The following is an 18388-nucleotide window of genomic DNA, read 5'->3' on the forward strand; positions in this document are numbered from 1 at the left end:
ACTAAATTTGTGTTTGCAAGTCTCATAGATTCATGTAAGTAAGGATCACTACATAAAATTTAGTAAAAATAAGTACTGAACAAAGTGAGATTCTAATGGTTAAAATGTTCTTTTTTCCTTACCAAACTCCACCTAGTTTCATATAAACTATTTTTTTCACTTTTCCCATCTCTTTTATTTTTACAACAAGGCCCATCTCTTATTTCTTACAAGAAAAATGTTTACTATAAGTTCTTTCTTAGACTATTTGAAATTGTTCTTTACGGTTCCAAAAATTTGAAGACAGTCCAGTAATTCTAGAATCAAACAATATTGTTCTAACAAAGACATCAAAGTCATGCCACCCGAACTTAATCGTATTAATGTAACCTTTAGGTGTCAAACAAAAAAGTGATGAGCTCGTCTCTGTGAAATCGTGGATAAGTTCTAAAAAGTGGTGAGTTCTAGCTAGCTATCTCAATAATGTGGTCCACATAAAAGTTTTCCATCAAACATTGCAGCATGCAAAAGAAGTTTGTTAGATTTTTGCTTGTAGGAAGGATTCTTTAGGGTACGACAAGGAGTGCTCAGCATCGATTGTCTCTCTCATGATATTATTTGTGATCGATCTCAATTAGACATATAATGTGTTCTAGAGAAGAAAAGTTGACTTTGACTAAGAGTAAGCTCTCAATGTTGTTGGAAGCAAACCTATAATAACTATATGAGAGGAGACTTGCAGTTCCTTTATCCAAAATAATTAGTCATTATTGGGCTCTCGATGTGTCCCGAAACAAACATATGACTTAAATTCAAAATAGGCAATATCATACCATATTTGTGGCGAATTATCATGCACAATTTCTTTAAAAAAGTACACATATTACATTAAACAATAAAGAATAATAACTAGCACTTGCATAAAAGTTACTCTTTCCTATTAGAGAGAGAATGAAAGAGAGTGGTTTTTCTAATTCATATATGATGATCAAATCAGATTCGGTTTTTTATTATTTTGGAATTAGTAAGTAACCCAAGATTAATTTTAATATTTTAATTTCAAACTTACATTTTTGGTCGTGAAATTACACCTTTAATTTTTTTAATGTGAGAGTGAAAATGAGTAGATTTCACTTATTGGCTAAACAACAGTTGTAGAAGCAGTCATTATAGCTATACTTTGATATAAACTATCCTTAATTCCAACTCAAAATTAGAGTAAAACAAATGTTATAGTAAAACAAATTAGAGTGCCTCCGTAAGTATAGTAATTTCTGTATTCCAATAATGATAAAATACTTGATTATCATATTTTAATCTGTTTGTTTAAAACAGACAAATAGTTATTTTAATTAAACAGTACAGAATAAATTTTGGAAAATAAGCGTGCTCTTCAAAACAATTTTCTTGTAGCAAACACAAAAAGGAAAGGAGGAAGGGGGAAAAAACTTAAAAAAAGATGTATGTATTATGTATTTACTACTTTGTGAACGTTGAAAGATATAAAATTTACATTAATATTACGAGCCAAGTTCGAATAAAACTCCTGTAAAGACCCTTCTTTACCGAATACATGAGTAATTGATCTTTTTTTTAATTATTTTAACTGTCTTCACTAAAATAAAAAATTTGTAAATGTCATAGTTACATTTTGTATTATATTTCGTATTATATTTATGAAAAATGATACACTAAAGACTTTTGAGTTTTTTTTTTTATATATTTCTATGAGTGTTCGAACGAGCTGACGCGCACCTCGACTAATCTCACAAAACAACCACTTTAATAATAATTTCAAATCAAATCACTCAACCCATGGATTGGTAACCCAGTAAAGCCAAAGGAACCAAAACCATTATTAGAACCCAAAGGAACCAAAACCATTATTAGAACCCGCAACCCAACCCATGCAATTTCGGTTGGGTTGAACAGATTTCTCGAATCATTAGATCTGTAGAACACCCCTAGTGAGGTTTAGGATTCAAGTCACTAAAGATGAGTTTAGGGTTTAGGTTTTAAAATCGCTGGGCACAATATCTCACTCAAATAACTCATTCGTATTATCGTATGGCATTAATGTTGATTCGGAAGCTCATCCCCCAATATTTCCTGCCCACAGATTTTTCTTTAAAAACATAATACAACAACAACAGTCGCCCACCATAAAAGGCTCCTAAATTGAACTTTTAAGTCAAAGAAAAAAGGAAGAGTAGATAACAGTTGTGAGGGAGGAGTCTTAACTCTTTGTTCCTGATCGTGCAGGACCCAAGTAGTTCGAAACTAATCCCATAATAGCAAACCTGGATTTGAGACCAAAAAAGAGTGTTACATTACAGCCACATGCTAATGAATGTGAATCATATTAAAAAGCTGCAAAAGCCAAAAGCCATAGGCACTCTTAAGTCAGGCAAGTTATGATGCGAGGAACCCAAGATGACCTGCCTTGGACTAAATCTTACCTTAAAATAATATGAAGTTTAGGAAAAATGCATTGATACCTTCATACAATAAACATTTTTATAATAACGCTTCCATTAAAATGCTTTGGGAATCACCAATCCTCACTAGTTTCGTATTCAGTCAACTTTGTCATCAAACTGTTAGTTGACGTTGAAAACTATACTATCATGCAACCCTCTCTTCTTTCTCAGCCCATACTCTAATCAAAGCCCTATTTGATAATCATTTCACTTTTTATCTTATATTTTTTAAAATTACGATGGTTTGCTCACAATTTCTTTGATACGTAAAAACACATTTCAATTCTTAGCTAAATTTCAAAATAAAAACTAGCTATATATATATTTCTTATATTCGTGAGTGTCTGAACCAACTTGTGTTCATCTCGACTAATCTCACGAGGCAACTGCCTGAGCCTACAACATTTGGTGCCGTAAAATAATTTTAACTTAGATTTTGAAAATGTATTTAAAAAGTAGATGGAAAAAAAAATAAAGTGGCCTTAACCTGCTTAATTACAAGAAACAAAATGGTATCAAATTGGTGTTAAGAGATGCAATTTCACATGACAGCCGGCCTCATGCAGCATAAGACCCCAATACCCATGGAATGATAAAACAATATTTTTATTTATGTTTTTGAACAAAATAGAAACGAAAAAAAAAAACAAGAAACATGTTTTTGGTGTTTTCAAAATTTCAAGTGTTTCTGAAAAAATAAGAAACAATTATAAATAGTAGCAAAATGTTTAGTTTTTGAAATAAAATTGAAAACAAGAAACAATAAACGGTAATATTACCAAACGGACCTTTAGTTGTCATGCCACAACCCAAACTCTCTCTACGGGACGACTCACTGCAATCCTCTCACAAGATTCTCACAACCCCCATTGCCCAAGTAAAGTTCACCTAGTATTTTCCCCAAATATATCAACCATCAACACACAAACAAACAAAGCCATCATACGGGAAAGTGAAACTCTTTCCTAACCTTTTTATTCATTACGTGAATAAGAGAATAATATTACAACTGAAGAACAATCAATGGATGGATGACACCCCTGTTATTCACTCAAAACTATATCCCAAGAAACAGTTGGGAATACTATTATGGTAGATGTTAGAAATATTGTTATAGTTCCAAGGCCATATTAAAATCATTAGCTAAGGAGTTTGCTAGAATGAGGTGGATTATGAATAGAGTGAGAAGGGGAGTGGAAGGCAACATTTATTCAGTTGTTCAAGCTTGAGTATGTTCGGGAGGGAGGTTTCCAAGTTCCTCCAGGCTCCATTAACTTGGAATGTTTTACTGTATTTTTTTTATTCTGCAAGTTTTCAGTCCAATTTGTATTTCATATTTCTGGTTCATCTTAGAAAGCAAAGTGATTTTCACAAAAATTATTAGCTACAAGTTAGCTGGTCTAAGACTCTTAAACTTATAGATTAAGACAAAAGGGTAATAAGCAAAGGAAAGAGCAAGAGGATATATAAAAATGGTAATAAAAATCTGTGAAGGGGAGAGTGTTCATTATTTCCACATAACGTTTCAAGCCCACATGAGGTAAACCAGAACTAGAATGGTAGATGCCAATCTATATCTAAGATTCAAGGTTCCCAAATCTCGGTGTATTGGGCGACTACCAAGATTTGAACCAACCGAAATTTTTACCTCTTAACATGACCAGTGTTACCATAGCACACCCCAATACCCTGAGTTAACTATAATCTTTAGTGTTGAACCACAGCCGCACTAACTGAAAATCAGTTAAATTAGCCAGGAAAAAATTAGTTAATTGATATTTGATATGAACTAGCTACCAAAAAAACAGGGCATCAAAACAAGACCAGGCCACCCAAACGCCAGTACTAACATTTGTTGTACTCCAATTTTTAATTTCACAATGATTTCAGAAATTTATACATTGAAAGAATGATCGAAAGTTGTGCCCGGTTCTATGATACACGGTTGTGCAAAGTATCGAATAAATATTAAATCCAATACGATAGGCAGATTAATTTGCCAGGCAAAATGGTTTAACCCTTAAATATTAGCTCCATCCCTAGCTAAGAAACGTTAACTCTTGCATCTACGTTATGACGGAAAAGTCAACCTAGACCGAATTTAGATTGTTCGGATTTCAGACAAACTCAATTCACCTATTAATCCCATTAACATGATACAATTCCAACCCCAAAGGTACTTAATCTCCGTTCCAGCGAAATTTGAATTTTAAGGAAAGAAGTATATCAATCAAAGATCAAACAAACCATGTGCACGCTACAAAACCTATTCGAAACTTTTGTGAATGAGTAGAGAAATAGAGAGCGGGATGCCAAGAAAACTCACATCATGGCCATGGAAATCTGCTTAAGATCGTTCTCCATGTTCCTCATATTCACTAACGATTGGGCGCAAAATATGATGGCCAGCCACGAACTAAGCTTGTACTGCTCAAATTAAACCAAAACAAAGAGTCCGAGTGAGTGAAAAGTTAGATCGCCATAGTTACCGTACCAGTGCTCAAAAAGAAATAGAAATACCCTGAACATGACACCGGCGATGCCGAAAACTACGGCGATGAAACCGGAATAATCGACCGGCAGATCTTGCGGGCTCACCGCCGGAGCAACGTAAGGCTTCGCCGCAGACGGCTGCCGTGGATCGTTAGCTTGAGTCGACATCTCTCGACTTCCTCTCAAATCTCGACGACTCTCGGCTCTCTCCCCACTCGCGCGATAATGTTCGTTTTATAGAAACTCGATGTGGCTCGGGCCTACAATTCGGATCGGTTTTTTTATGAGAATTTGGTTTAGTTGGACCGAACCGGATCATTTTTCCTTTTCCTAAATATGTCTTAGACGGTTGCTGTGTTTTTTCGATTTAAATTTTTAATCTCTTGTATTTAAATTTTTTTTAAATTAACCTCTCAATTGTCAATAAATATTAAAATTAATTGATGTTAAACTTGCATAGCTATAATGGAGTGAATTAGCAAATTTTTAGACCAAAAAAAAAAAAAATTCATTTGAGAGAGGAACATTTTTAATTCATGGTTCAAATTTCTCAAAAATTTTTAGAAATTCTGAATTTTTTTGTATAATCTTTATTATCCTCTAAATTTTTGCCAATTATTTTATATTATGTCATTAAAATTTATTGTCAATATTTTTTAATGAATTATAATCCGTAAAATTTGGAATGATGAGAGACTAAATTAAAATTTTTAAATAATAAAAATTAAATTGGAGAAATGTCTCATCATTAGAACTATAATAATTTTATTTTTTCCTTTTTTAAGGAGGCTCTTCAAAATATTTAAAATGGATAATTTTTGGATATTCTTCAATACAACCTAACTATACAAAATGTCATAGATTAACAAGCTATATTAAAATATTAAGATTTTTATGTTTTAATTATAATTATAATTTGATTCTATCAAATCCTCAAAATTGGAAGATTAATATATATAGTAAAAGATATTAGGTAAAAATTTTTGCCCCTTTATATAAAAATTGTTTATTCTATCTTTTATTTTCTTATATTCATGTCATACACTTCTTTCAATCTTCTTTATCTCTCAATTTCAATTTTTTTTTTATTCTTCCTTTCTAAATGGATCTCGAGCAGGGATAGTACCAACATTGATGTCGACGTCAAACTTTTAATTTTATATATATTATGATTGATATATCAATAACATGCCAATATCAGGAAATTTCTATAAATCAAGTTATTTTCACTTCTTAAATAAGATACATATCTTATTATTAGTATCTATATTCATAACATATACAAATTAAGAATATATTTTTATATTTGATCACTATTAGATATGAAATAGATTTGAAATGTCGATTTCTTTTAGTACAATAAATATAAGGGTGAAGTATTAAACTTATAGAGCAACATATTTTAACCATGATACGCTGGCAAATATCGATTGATTGTTTATATTAATCGAAAGATACATTTAATCTGTAACATTGTACTTCCTAACATCTTATGTAAATTAATTGAATTATCACTGGATCCCGAGAAAAACTTGTACGGGAAAATGACATACATAACCTAAAAAAGTTTTTAGTTTGCTCAATTGACCTCAATTATAAAAATTGACTCAACTGACCCAATTTTAATGACATTTCATAGAGTATGTAATTACGAATATACCCTCGAATTTCAAGGCCGCCGTGGTACGACCATGAATTTGGACAGAAGATAAAGTACATCTAATTCACGGCTGTGGTCTTAACTTTCAAGGTCATAGTAAAGCAAACAATTTAACCACGGTCAAACCTTACCCATTAGTTGTCTTTCATGAACACTACGGTCGTGGTGTTATTTTCATGGTCATGGTCATGGTCAAGCTAACAACATGTTAGGTTTTCATGGCCACAGTTAGTGTTAGTTTGACCATGGCCATGAAAATAACCTAACCAATTTTTAGCTTGACCATGGCCGTGAAAAATAGTACCACGGCCGTGGTGTTCATGAAAGACAACTAATTGGCTAGGTTTGACCGTGGTTAAATTGTTTGCTTTACCATGGCCTTGAAAGTTAAGATCACGGCCGTGATTAGATGTACTTTACGTTCTGTCCAAATTCATGGTCGTACCACGGCCATGGTTGTGGCCTTGAAATTCGACAGAATCAATATCCTCGTTCAATTTGTACAGGGATTGAAATTCGACAGATTCAAATTCACGGTCGTACCACGGCCATAGTCATAGCACGGGCATTGACTTACATAACTTTTGACCCACAAAAATACTCATAAAAGTTCATAAATTTCATTCACTCCAACTACATACATCATATTCCGGACGAATCGAAAACAATATTATGAACCAATAAAAAACTAACCTCGTTCAAGATGTCAAAGATGGAAAATTGACTTCCTTCGAGGTATTCATAAGATGTGAAAAATGTTGGAAAATGTGTGGAAGTTCTTCAAAAAAACGTGAAAGATGTGCATGAGGACGATAAGGACTAAAACATACTTTTATTCTTTGCAATCTGTGCGAATGTGTGAGTATATATTAAATGATAGTACAAAAAATTGGTGGGAAATTAATAAGTTGGTGGTACTTTTAATAAATTCATGGTCATGAATCAAGTGGAACTCGCTCATGGTTTTAATTACATCAACCTACGTGATTCCTTGCCAGATTCATTGTAGTTTAATTAAATCGGGGGTAAATTCTTAATTATATACTCTCTGAAATTTCAGAAAAATTTAAATTGGGTCAGTGGAATCAATTTTTATAATTGAGGCCAATTGAGCAAACTAGAAACTTTTTTAGGTTATATATGTCATTTTCTCAACTTGTACTTCCTAACATCTTTTGTAAATTAATTGAATTATCATTGAATCCTGAGAAAAACCGAGAACCTTAAAGAGATAATCGAACCAATCAATTCGGTTGAGAATTGGTTTTGTTCAATATATGATTGTTAGGATATCTTGGTTCGGTTACTTCATTCAAAAAGAATCTAGGATTTCATAAGGGTATATTTTTCATACTCACATATTGTCCATACCCAATATAAATAGTCCATTATTGAGAAAGATTCAAATATGATTTGAATGGTGCGAAATTTTGGTATGAATCTTCTATATATGCGAATATAACATATATCTACAACTAAGTATCATTTTGGTAGTTATAGAAACTCGATAGTCGGATATATTTTATATTTAACATATAGGTTTATCTTGTAATTGTATTGGATTGGATTACATTTGCTAGGTTAATATTAATAAGAGCAATTCATAATAATGAAGTATGTACTAGGGTGTTGATAACTATCCAAAAGATAGTTATTTGTGCAAGAATTCCATATAAATTAGCTAAGGGTAGCCACACTAACACCCAATCTACACTGATTTTGTGCAAAGAAGGTTGTAAAATCACTATCTTCCTTATTTTTTATGATGTTGAGAGTTATGAAGAACAACTTAATTTTGAATGTTTTTCTGCAGCTTTGCTGATGCTGCAGCATCGGAAGAAAAAAGGCAGAAAAAGACAGAGTTGACATCTGCAGCTTTTACCTAAGAAATTACTGCAGTAAAACGGAAAAATACTTGATATGCTGAGCTGGGGCCCATTTTCTCATTGTGTTGCTCTAAAATCAAGAGGGGTATAAAAGCTTGCAATTAGGGTTGCCTCCAACAACTCTCCAACATTTCTCATTCGATCACTTCACTCTCACTTGAAGAAAGCTCTCAAGAAACCATTGAAGAAGACAACAAAGGGAGAATGATTGCTGCTATTCTTCATTTTCTTCTTCTTTTGTACTCTTAAGTGCACTGGTTTTGTATTTCCTTCTTACATTTTCTTGTATGGTATTGAGTAGCTAAGTTTATTTGTAAGGGAGATGCTGTGAATTTGTTTTTGGGCTATAAACTTTGCTTTGGTTTTAATGATGATATATATACTGAGTTGAAGTTGTTTTTAACGTTTTATTTTCAATGTGCTTGGCCAACATATTGGAATATCTTCTTATTAACTCTTGGAAAATTGTAATAAGATGTGTTTGGCTTCAACTCATGCTAGATCTACTTGAGCTTAGGAATAAGGCTCACCTAGCAAGGTTATAAACTGAGTATACATGCTGTCAAGTTTGTCTAAAAACATGAATAGCAGAAAATCTGGAAATCTAGGAAGATTTCATGTCTGTTTGGCCAGTATATCAACATCGTTAATGTTACAACATCGTTAGAGTAGTCTAGAAAAAGTCACACAAACTCTTCCCCCTTACCCTTTTAAATATCAGTAATTAACCTCTTGTTTGCATATTTTTCTTTAATCGATTTCGTTTTGCTTGTTCTTACTTAACAAATCATACATGCATTATTTTATTTGAGTTCCTTGAGTTTTTCTTGTTCAAAACATATTTTGTTAATTTGTTTATTTTCTTAAGAAATTGTTGAAGTGTTTAGTTATCAAATCCCTGTGGATACGAACTTTTTATCACTTGCTACATCGGTTGTGTACACTTGCACAAAGGGTTCTAAATTGTAACCAACAGGTGTCTAAATTTATAGAATAGATTAATGTTATATGCAGATATAAATATATATCTACACTATATAAGTTTATATGAGATTGAAACTTCAATAGTTAAAGATTATATCCGGATATATATTATATCTTTTATTTAAATACCAAATTGCAAGATAAAAAAAACTAAAGGAATATTTCTATATTCTATCTCGATAACATCAAGCAACAAAGAACTTATTCTCACAAAAAAAAAACTAAATGAATCCTTCTATATTTTACCATCAACAACCAAAGGAAATGGAAGAATCTTCTTCTCACCAAAAAAAATTAAAGCAGCAACCATATAAAAGGTTTTGAGTAGCACTAAACCAAAGAAGAAAAGGTGAGTAGAAGCAAAACTTCACCTTAATATTAGTGCATGTGGCAGTAAAACGTGGGAAGAAATTGATGTTGATATGAGTCCCACAATAATTAAATGATTGTGTCTACAATTTAGAGATTTAAATATTTTAGATTGCAATAAAAAAATATAACAATAATAAATATACATGCAATAAACAAGGGTAAAATTAGTATTATAAAAAAATCATACAGTGTAAAATTAAAAAATTTTAGATATTTCTTTAAATAAGTTTCTAAAATAGCGTGAAGACTAGCAAATATCCAGAACCGATATCGGTCCGGTTTTTCAGTTAATCTGATAGGCAAGGAAAACCAACCCCTTCACCTTTTCTTTATCACTCTCAAGTTTCTCAACTCTCACCACTCTGCTTCTGATCGCCGCGACGCCTCCTATTCGTCGGACGGGACGAGAAACCCTAGTCGCGATGGAGACTCAGTGTTTCTCTACGCCTCCTTCTTCTAAAGGAACTGCTTTGAAATCTGGAAGCAGTTCAACTCCAAGCTCATCGCCTCTACTTCCGTCAGTAATAAGGCTATGGAGGCCATCAGCGCAAAGGAACATTCGGAATCAATGGTCGAAGCTGTCTTCACTCAAACAACAATGGGCTTCTTTTTCTTCAACCGGGCGATCTCATGCTACCTCCATCGTCAACGCATATCTCTCTCAAAAGTACTGCCGTAATGTCCTCTATTTGCTAAGGCATAATATAGTTATTTTGTTGGTTCTATAGTTTGGGATTTCTTTGGTTTGATGCAGGTATATGCCTTCTATGGAGCTGGGTTCTCTCACTGACATGCTTGATATACGAAAAAAGGCTTGTTTGAAATTGTCTAAGCAGCAGGTAATCCTTGTCTCGGCTGATAGTCTGAAGTTTGAAATTCAATTTCTCAGTGTGATTGCCCCAGAGCCTGTTATTTTGTTTTCTTGACTTTTTTATCAGGTTGTGTTAACAATATATTTAAATATATCCTAATCTATCAACTTAAATTTTTTTGGTCCAGCAGTGATTTGATATGATATTAGAATAGGGTTCCTGTTTTCCAACTTGTGCTCTAAAAAACTGCTGATACATGACTTTTGGGCGTAGTGGGATGAATGTAATCTCCCACATTAGCTTAATCCTTTTTGTATCCGTAGTTAGTTTGGATTTGAAATCATTTTTCCCTTACCATGTTGTATCATGAGAGTTATATTCAGAGTACCTATTGGTTAGTCATTGCATGCCTAGCGTTCTTTTTGTATGTGTTTGTGTATTGCTTTAATCTGTAAGTACAACAAGATGGGATATCCATATCTATGCGAGCATACTTATTGATTCTTACTCTCTCTCTGTGTATTGTCCAATCTTGTTTCAGGAACTTTATCGAAGCAAACTCATATCTTTGTACAAGGACATGGTATGGGTTTTGTTCTGTCGATCCAATAGAAAATACGCCAAATCAATATGTTATCTACTGTCTTAATTATCTTTTCACTCTGCCTAAGGTTTTTTTTTTTAATGACTTTTAGCTATGTTTTTGTTATATAATCTGAGGAAGCTATATGGCATAATCGAAACTCTTTCTCCCTGACTGCAAATAACTAACTTGTATGGATAAATTTGAAGTTTCATTTTAGCCAAAAACTTATAGGATATGGATTAAACGCAAAATATGTTTGACCTCCTTTAATGCCAATAATAAATTGACGAATCAAATAGTGAAGTTTCTCCTTCTCTGCACATAATTCTGCCATTTCCCTATTCAACTGATGTTTTCTAACATATGTGTTTTCAAAAGTTTTTTGCAGGTTGATGTTGTAGTTCAGATGGTCAACACTAGCAGATTGATGAGATGCTATTTCAAGGGATCAGGTAGTAGCACACTCATAAAATTTTCTACTAGCTCTGAGGATAATCATGATGACGCTGGAGATGGTGGTGGCATCGCGGTATTTACATCTTTGACAATCCCTTGCTTTGGTGCGTTAACAACTATAATATTTATCCTACCTGTTTCTTTCGTTGTTCAGTGAGATCATGCAAATCAATTTTGTCACTCCATATGATTATGATTGGTTGATTTTTAAGTCCTTGGTAGCATGTTTTTTTAACAAAATGGTGCATTTGCTAGTTGTTATTTGTAAGTTAAATCAAACTGTGATATAAGCACCCTCATTTATGGCAATGGATTACGTTTTGATTGTGGATATTTTTCTAGAAGTTTTACTTTGCTAGAGACATCCTTTGACCAAATTAACCCTAGTCCCACATATGAAGGCAAAGGAGGTTAAACATTTCTCTTTACATAGGAAACAATGCACTAATTACTGGAAAAATATCATTCTATAAGCCATTGCTAGGTTTCTATGCCCAAACCCCACGGCAATCCTGGGGAAGTGCTGCTGCTGGGACGGATAGAGTTTCTGGAGATTAATCTTTCATTCTAATATCTTATAATTGAATATCTCCGTATCATTAGATGTGGGTGCAAGACCAACATTATGTGTTCCAAATTATTGCATGATATGATTACCTCATCATCTTAACAGTGGCATGCAATTTGAGAATTGTCTGTAAATATGTCTGGTTTTTCGCTCTAGATGGAAGAATATGAGGCCTATACTTGACAAGGGAGTAATTGAAGTCTTCAATAGACAACAATTGATATTTTGGTGAATACCAATAAGTTTTTTGTTATTGAATGTACTTTGTTTAGATACAGTAGGAAAGAATTGAACGTGACGAGTGACGAAATTAGGATTGACACAAACTTACTATGAGTGTTTTTTTCCCCCTAAAACAAACTCAGAGAAATTGGCAGAGGAGCTTGTTCAAATGTTTGGGTTGGAGCTGAATCTGAAGGTAGGACCGTAGGAGTATATATTTTCTGTTCTCTGTTTTGAGTCGTCGTCAATATGGACTCTTTTACATAATATATTTTCTTTGTGTTACTTGGCTGGTCCAGCGGCTGCTTTTGATAGAACTACTTTCTATTAGTTCTGAAGTTCCATCACGAAAGAGCTGGGTCTGGTCAGAGGAGCTTTACCTGGGAGAATTCAATGACTTGCGTTTGTGCAACTTGTACTCCAAGGAAACTGGCGAACCACTCTGTCCAACCTTGGAGAGTCACAAATCCAATACTCCTATCCTTAGTCGTAACCATCATCAGCCAAACCCAGAAGTTTTGCAGGTCTTGAACTCTTTGCTATCCATCATTATTCATCAGTCCTGAATAGTGCATATTCATAAGACATGCATAAATGCAGCCTTCCAATATTACTTTCCTCTCTTCATACTATGGAACTATGCTTTTCGGTTTTGATATTCCGCAACAACACTATTAACATGAGTTGGAACAGGTCTACCTTGTCACGTGGCTTGCAGAAGTGAACATACACACTAAAAGGTTAGATGGAACAATAGTTTCTTTTACTTAAGCAGGCATGTCGTAGTATGAACAGAAGTTTGTTGATTAAAATTTTTTGGCACTGCAGAGTAGATGAAATATTTGAATTAGTTGGTGAGGAGATGCATGTTAACCTCTCCTAAAGAGGATAGGAATGGTCCTCCCCACGATATCGGAGTTATCAGGAAGAAGCTTTGTGATTCTATGCCATGGATCGATTGGCATTGGCACCCCGCCGAGATCAGAAGACGGGTTTTTGTGAGCTCTGAACCGAACTCTCTGGTACTGATCAATGGAGGTTTTCCGTTGGCTATGGCCTGGCCTGAATGAACTGCCATGGAAGCTTATTGACTGCTTCCGTCCGGAGAAAGTGAAGGATTGGTGCAGTTCCTTTTCGTCTCCTATCAATAGGGCCAACTTGGAATCAATAACCACGCAGTGGTATTTATTTATTTAATGATAATATTACTTAAAGAATTGAACTGTTATTTTGATTATTTGATGTAAAAATTACCAATACAATTTTTTTTAAACGAAATAATACTTTTAAATAATTATTTAATTTATTTTCCCCCCATATTTGATTCACAAATAAGTGTCTAAATTACATTGCTGTTATTTTTATGTCCTCGTTTTCATTGGACCAACAAAAAAACTTTGTTGACCATCGAAATTGTTATATTTGATATTTAATTTAAGTTATCATAAATATTTAGGATAAGTTAGTGACAACTAAATTTAAAACGATCGTTCAATTTGGTTTTGTTTTGTATTCTAATTTGGTTACTACCAGTTAATTAAGACGCATGCATGATAATTCTTAATAAAAAATACGTGCAAGAATTAACATTTTCTCACATTTTCTAATTTAGATAGGTTCGAATTTCTTATTAAAAAAAAACGATAGGTTCTAGAGGTTTTTTTTTCTTTTCAATTTAGTCTTTATTATTTAAAAAGTGTCAATCTAATCTTTTATATTTTAACATTTTTAAATTTAGTATTTCATTGTTAATAAATTGATCGATGATAAACTTAGAATAATACTTTGTAAAAAATTAGAGAAGAAAAGATAAAATTTTAAAATAACATTTTTTTTCTTGTCTAAATGTTCGTTAATTTACTAAACATCATATCATGTAAGTTTCTCATCCATTAATTCTAGGAACATATCATGTAAGTTTCTCATCCATTAATTCTAGGAACAAATAAGAAATGAATTGAAGAATGTTAAAACCCAAAGGATTAAAAATTAAATTTTAAAATAAAATTGAAAAAACCCTCAAAGTTGTAATAAATTGTCTTAAAAGAAATTGGAATCAAGCTAAATATCAGTAATAAATTTTATTCACCAAAATTCAATTTGCTAAATTGATGAGATAATAGATTTTTTATAATAATAAATATATATGAACAAAAAATGATAGGTTAAATTATTAATTTTATTTATATAGTTTTAATGTTCAGGCCAAATATTTTTGGTCGATGAATTTTGAATTTGATGTCTATTTAGTCAATGATTCTAAATTGTCATTGTTTTAATTTGTTCGAAAATATTAGTTGATCAATGAAAAACTAACGTGATACTTTTTAGTATGTGACATTTTAGATATGTATAACTTTTTTTTCTAACATCAATTTAGTACAGCTATAATTGACATATCTTTCTGACTAAGAGTAAGTTCAAGGCTCTTGATTATACTTTTTTAAAAAACACGCACTTTTTTTAATTAGTTTTAGATTATTTTATTCTTAATTCTTATGTAGTATTTTTCTTTGAATTATCTAGCTATTCAGATTTGATGTTTCTTTTATTTATTTTAATTTAGTTCTTATATTTTGGAAATGTTTTTCTCCCCCCTCGCGAAATCCGATTAATTCTGAACTTCATGATGGTACATTGTTCCTGTACCTTGAACTTCAAAAAGATTCATAAACACCCATTTCACAATTATCCAAAATTATGGAATTAATTTCATGCTCCTTCTCAAGAAATCCATGGAGCGCTCTGTTTCTCGTCTTCCTCCCCAGACGCTTCCTCTGCTCGAGATCACCATCTCTTCACCTTCTCCCCAACACATTTTAAAATCCCTTCAGAATTCAGATTCAACCATCGCAACTCAAAATCCCCAAATTCGAACGAACAAAATGACTTATTCGGCCCTCGAGACCTATGGCCAGGACCTGGTGGAGCGCGCAGAGAAGAACAATCTCGACCCTGTCTTCGGCCGCGACGAAGAAATCCGTCGCACGGTAACCATCCTCTGCCGCAAAACCGAAAGCAATCCTCTCTTAATCGGAGAGCCGGGAGTCGGAAAAACCGCCGTCGTCGAAGGGCTCGCCCAGAAAATCGCCGCCGGACAAGTCCCTTCCAGGCTCTCCGGCGCAAGGATCGTGGAGTTGGACATGGGAGCCCTAATCGCTGGAACAATCTACAGAGGCCAATACGAAGAGCGGCTGAAATCCGTGATGAACGAAGTGGAGGAATCGGAGGGGAAAGTGATTCTGTTCATTGATGAAGTCCATCTTCTGATCCGAAACGGTGGAACGGCCGCCGAATATATGAAACCGGCGCTGGCGAGGGGAAAGCTCCGGTGCATCGGGGCGACGACGTTGAAGGAATACAAGAAATATGTGGAGAAGGATGCGGCATTGGCGAGGAGATTCAAAGAAATTTACGTGGGAGAGCTCAGCGTTGGGGATTCCATCAGTATCCTTCGTGTGCTGAAGGAGCGATACGAAAATCACCATGGCCTCAAGATTCAGGATCGTGCTCTTATTGCTGCCGCAAATCTCTCCAATCGCTACATCACTGGTATATAACAATTAGAATTACAACTCCTCATTAAGCACTAAACTAAAATTTGAATGTTTAATTTGTCACTTGAATTTAGGGCGATTTCTTCCGGACAAGGCAATTGATTTAGTTGATGAAGCAAGCGCTTGCCTGAGAGTGCAGCTCGATACGCAACCTGAAGAAATCGACAAACTCGAGATTAAAAAAACGAAGCTCGAGGTTGAACTCCACGCGCTCAAGGACGAGTAAGACAAAAAAAGCCAAGCCCGTTTTTCAGAAGTAAATAATTACTAATTTTGTTTGTGAGAGATTAATTATTATGGTCATTTTTTGTAATTAATTACTTGATTAAATAATTTCAGGTGAAGAAAGAGTTGGATGATGTAATGGAGGAGCTGCAGCCATTGTTGAAGAAACACCGGAACCAGAAAGCTCGAATGGATAAAATGAGGAGATTGAAGCAGAAGCGGGATGATGTACTTGCAGAGATACAAACGGCGGAGAAACGGCATGATTTGATTAGAGCAGCGGATTTGCGCCACGTGGCGCTAAAGGAAGTGAAATCCCAGATTGGTGAGCTGGAAAGGAAGATTAAGGAGAAGCATGCGTATTTGAGAGAGACGGTCGGACCGGACGAAATAGCAGGGGAAGTGAGCCGGTGGACTGGAGTGCCGGTTTCGAGGCTGAACGGGGAGGAGAAAGAATGGGTGATGGGGCTTGGGGGGCGGCTGAGGAAGAGGGTGGTCGGGCAGGACGAAGCGGTGACCGCGGTTGCGGAGGCAGTGATGAGGTTTAGGGCCGGTTTAGGCAGGCCGGGTCAGCCGACCGGTTCGTTTCTTTTTCTGGGTCCGTCCGGGGTTGGGAAAACGGAGCTGGCCAAAGCTGTGGCTGCAGAGCTTTTCAACGACGAGAATCTTATGGTGAGGATTGATATGTCGGATTTCATGGAGAGGCATTCCGTTTCGAGACTCATCGGAGCTCCGTCGGGGTATATTGGTTACGACGAGGGAGGGCAACTCACGGAACCGGTTAAGCGGAGGCCGTACAGTGTAGTTCTTTTGGATGAAGTGGAGAAAGCGGACGTTGCCGTTTTGAATGTTCTGCTTCAAGTTTTGGACGACGGACGGCTCACCGACGGCGAAGGTTGCACCGTCGATTTCAGGAACACGGTGATCATCATGACGTCGAATCTTGGAGCCGGCCATCTAATTTCCGGCCAAGCCGGAAAGTACCGTCCGATGCATGTGGCCTGCGATAGGGTTCTCCGGGAGGTACTTTCACACTACTTTTCAATATCAAACTTGTTGAGTCATCGCTGTAAGAAATTTTCTTGATATTAATATTTTAAGTGAGTTTTTAATATAAAATTTTAATATTTAAGGTTTGTTTTCAAAATTAATTAGACCCCCTGAAATGTTATTGAAATTTTCTTGGTTTTTAATTATTTATTTACAAAAAAACATAAAGTACTTCTGAAATAAAATTGTACAAAAAAAAAAAACGAAAATTATTATCAAATAGGAAAAAAAGTTAGATCACGCCCAAATTGTCTACTTAATTATTTTGGCTGGCGAGAATCTTGACAGGTGAAAGCTTACTTCAAGCTGGAGTTTCTTAACCGGCTGGACGAGATTCTCATTTTCCGTCCACTTTCTCAATATCAACTGAGGAGGATCACAAAATCAATGATGAAAGACATCGCCCGCCGCCTTACAGACAGAGGAATTACGATGGCGGTGACGGAGTTGGCTCTCGACTATGTTCTCAAAGAGAGTTTTGATCGTGTAATTAATTTATCAATCAATTACACATTTTATAAACTTTTCAATTAAAAAAAAATAATTTCAAAAGCAATCCATTTGAGTAAGTGCTCGGATTAATATCCTTTTATTAATCAATATGCGGTGGTGAAATCATAAAAAAAAAAAAAAGTTAGGATACAATACAGTTTTGTTCCATAAGATTTGATTAGTTATGTGTCTATATAGTACTCCTTGATATTGTTCGATATGGCAGTTAACTTGTTAAGGGAAAATTTATAGTTCTTTGGTAGTATGAAGATTTTCCGTCTCTCTCTCATTTAAAATGAAATTTATATTGCTCTAAAAAAAAGAAATTTATATTTGTTTATAATATAATACAAATTTGACGCTGAATAATGTGTGGGTCTATTATGGAAATATATAGACCCACACATTAAAAAACTGTAATAAAAGGGCCATGTCTAATTAAAATCATAGACGATGCTTGGCCACGCTGTTCAAAAAGCGGACAAGAGACGACCAAGCGTTATTTTAGAAGAAAAAAAAATTACGTGGCGCTGCGGAAGCGCCACGTTTGTTGGTCTGATGCCAGT

The 18388-nt window shown here is 34.5% G+C and overlaps 3 protein-coding genes across 4 annotated transcripts; 2 read left to right on the forward strand and 1 right to left on the reverse strand.

The window, feature by feature from the left end:
- Positions 1-2017: 2017 nt before the first annotated feature.
- Positions 2018-5170, reverse strand: LOC111006820 (asterix-like protein). Its single transcript, XM_022278899.2, has 3 exons — positions 4980-5170; positions 4786-4886; positions 2018-2279 (listed from the first exon to the last, which is right to left on the reverse strand). The coding sequence occupies exons 1-3, from the start codon at positions 5118-5120 to the stop codon at positions 2216-2218; spliced, it is 306 nt and encodes a 101-aa protein (XP_022134591.1). The 5' UTR covers positions 5121-5170; the 3' UTR covers positions 2018-2215.
- A 5004-nt stretch (positions 5171-10174) lies between these two features.
- LOC111007492 (uncharacterized) lies at positions 10175-13800 on the forward strand. 2 transcript variants are annotated; one of them, XM_022279885.2, is made up of 8 exons: positions 10178-10521; positions 10609-10693; positions 11208-11249; positions 11641-11812; positions 12642-12694; positions 12798-13022; positions 13192-13238; positions 13327-13800. In XM_022279885.2, exons 1-8 carry the CDS (start codon positions 10277-10279, stop codon positions 13379-13381), a joined length of 924 nt encoding a protein of 307 aa, XP_022135577.1. In that variant the 5' UTR covers positions 10178-10276; the 3' UTR covers positions 13382-13800. The 2 variants fall into 2 exon arrangements, with proteins under 2 accessions (XP_022135578.1, XP_022135577.1); XM_022279886.2 differs by lacking the exon at positions 12642-12694 and having other exon boundaries at positions 10175-10521; positions 12830-13022.
- Positions 13801-15179: 1379 nt separating this feature from the next.
- On the forward strand, positions 15180-17434 carry HSP101 (heat shock protein 101). Its single transcript, XM_088125811.1, is given in 3 exon segments — positions 15180-16050; positions 16130-16311; positions 16395-17434. Coding segments are annotated over 3 exon segments (1992 nt in total). The 5' UTR covers positions 15180-15212; the 3' UTR covers positions 17367-17434.
- Positions 17435-18388: the final 954 nt, after the last annotated feature.

This window comes from Momordica charantia (genome assembly GCF_013281855.1).
Source record: "Momordica charantia cultivar OHB3-1 chromosome 6 unlocalized genomic scaffold, Mcharantia_2.0 BLBB01000006.1, whole genome shotgun sequence".
Classification (NCBI taxonomy): Eukaryota; Viridiplantae; Streptophyta; class Magnoliopsida; order Cucurbitales; family Cucurbitaceae; genus Momordica; species Momordica charantia.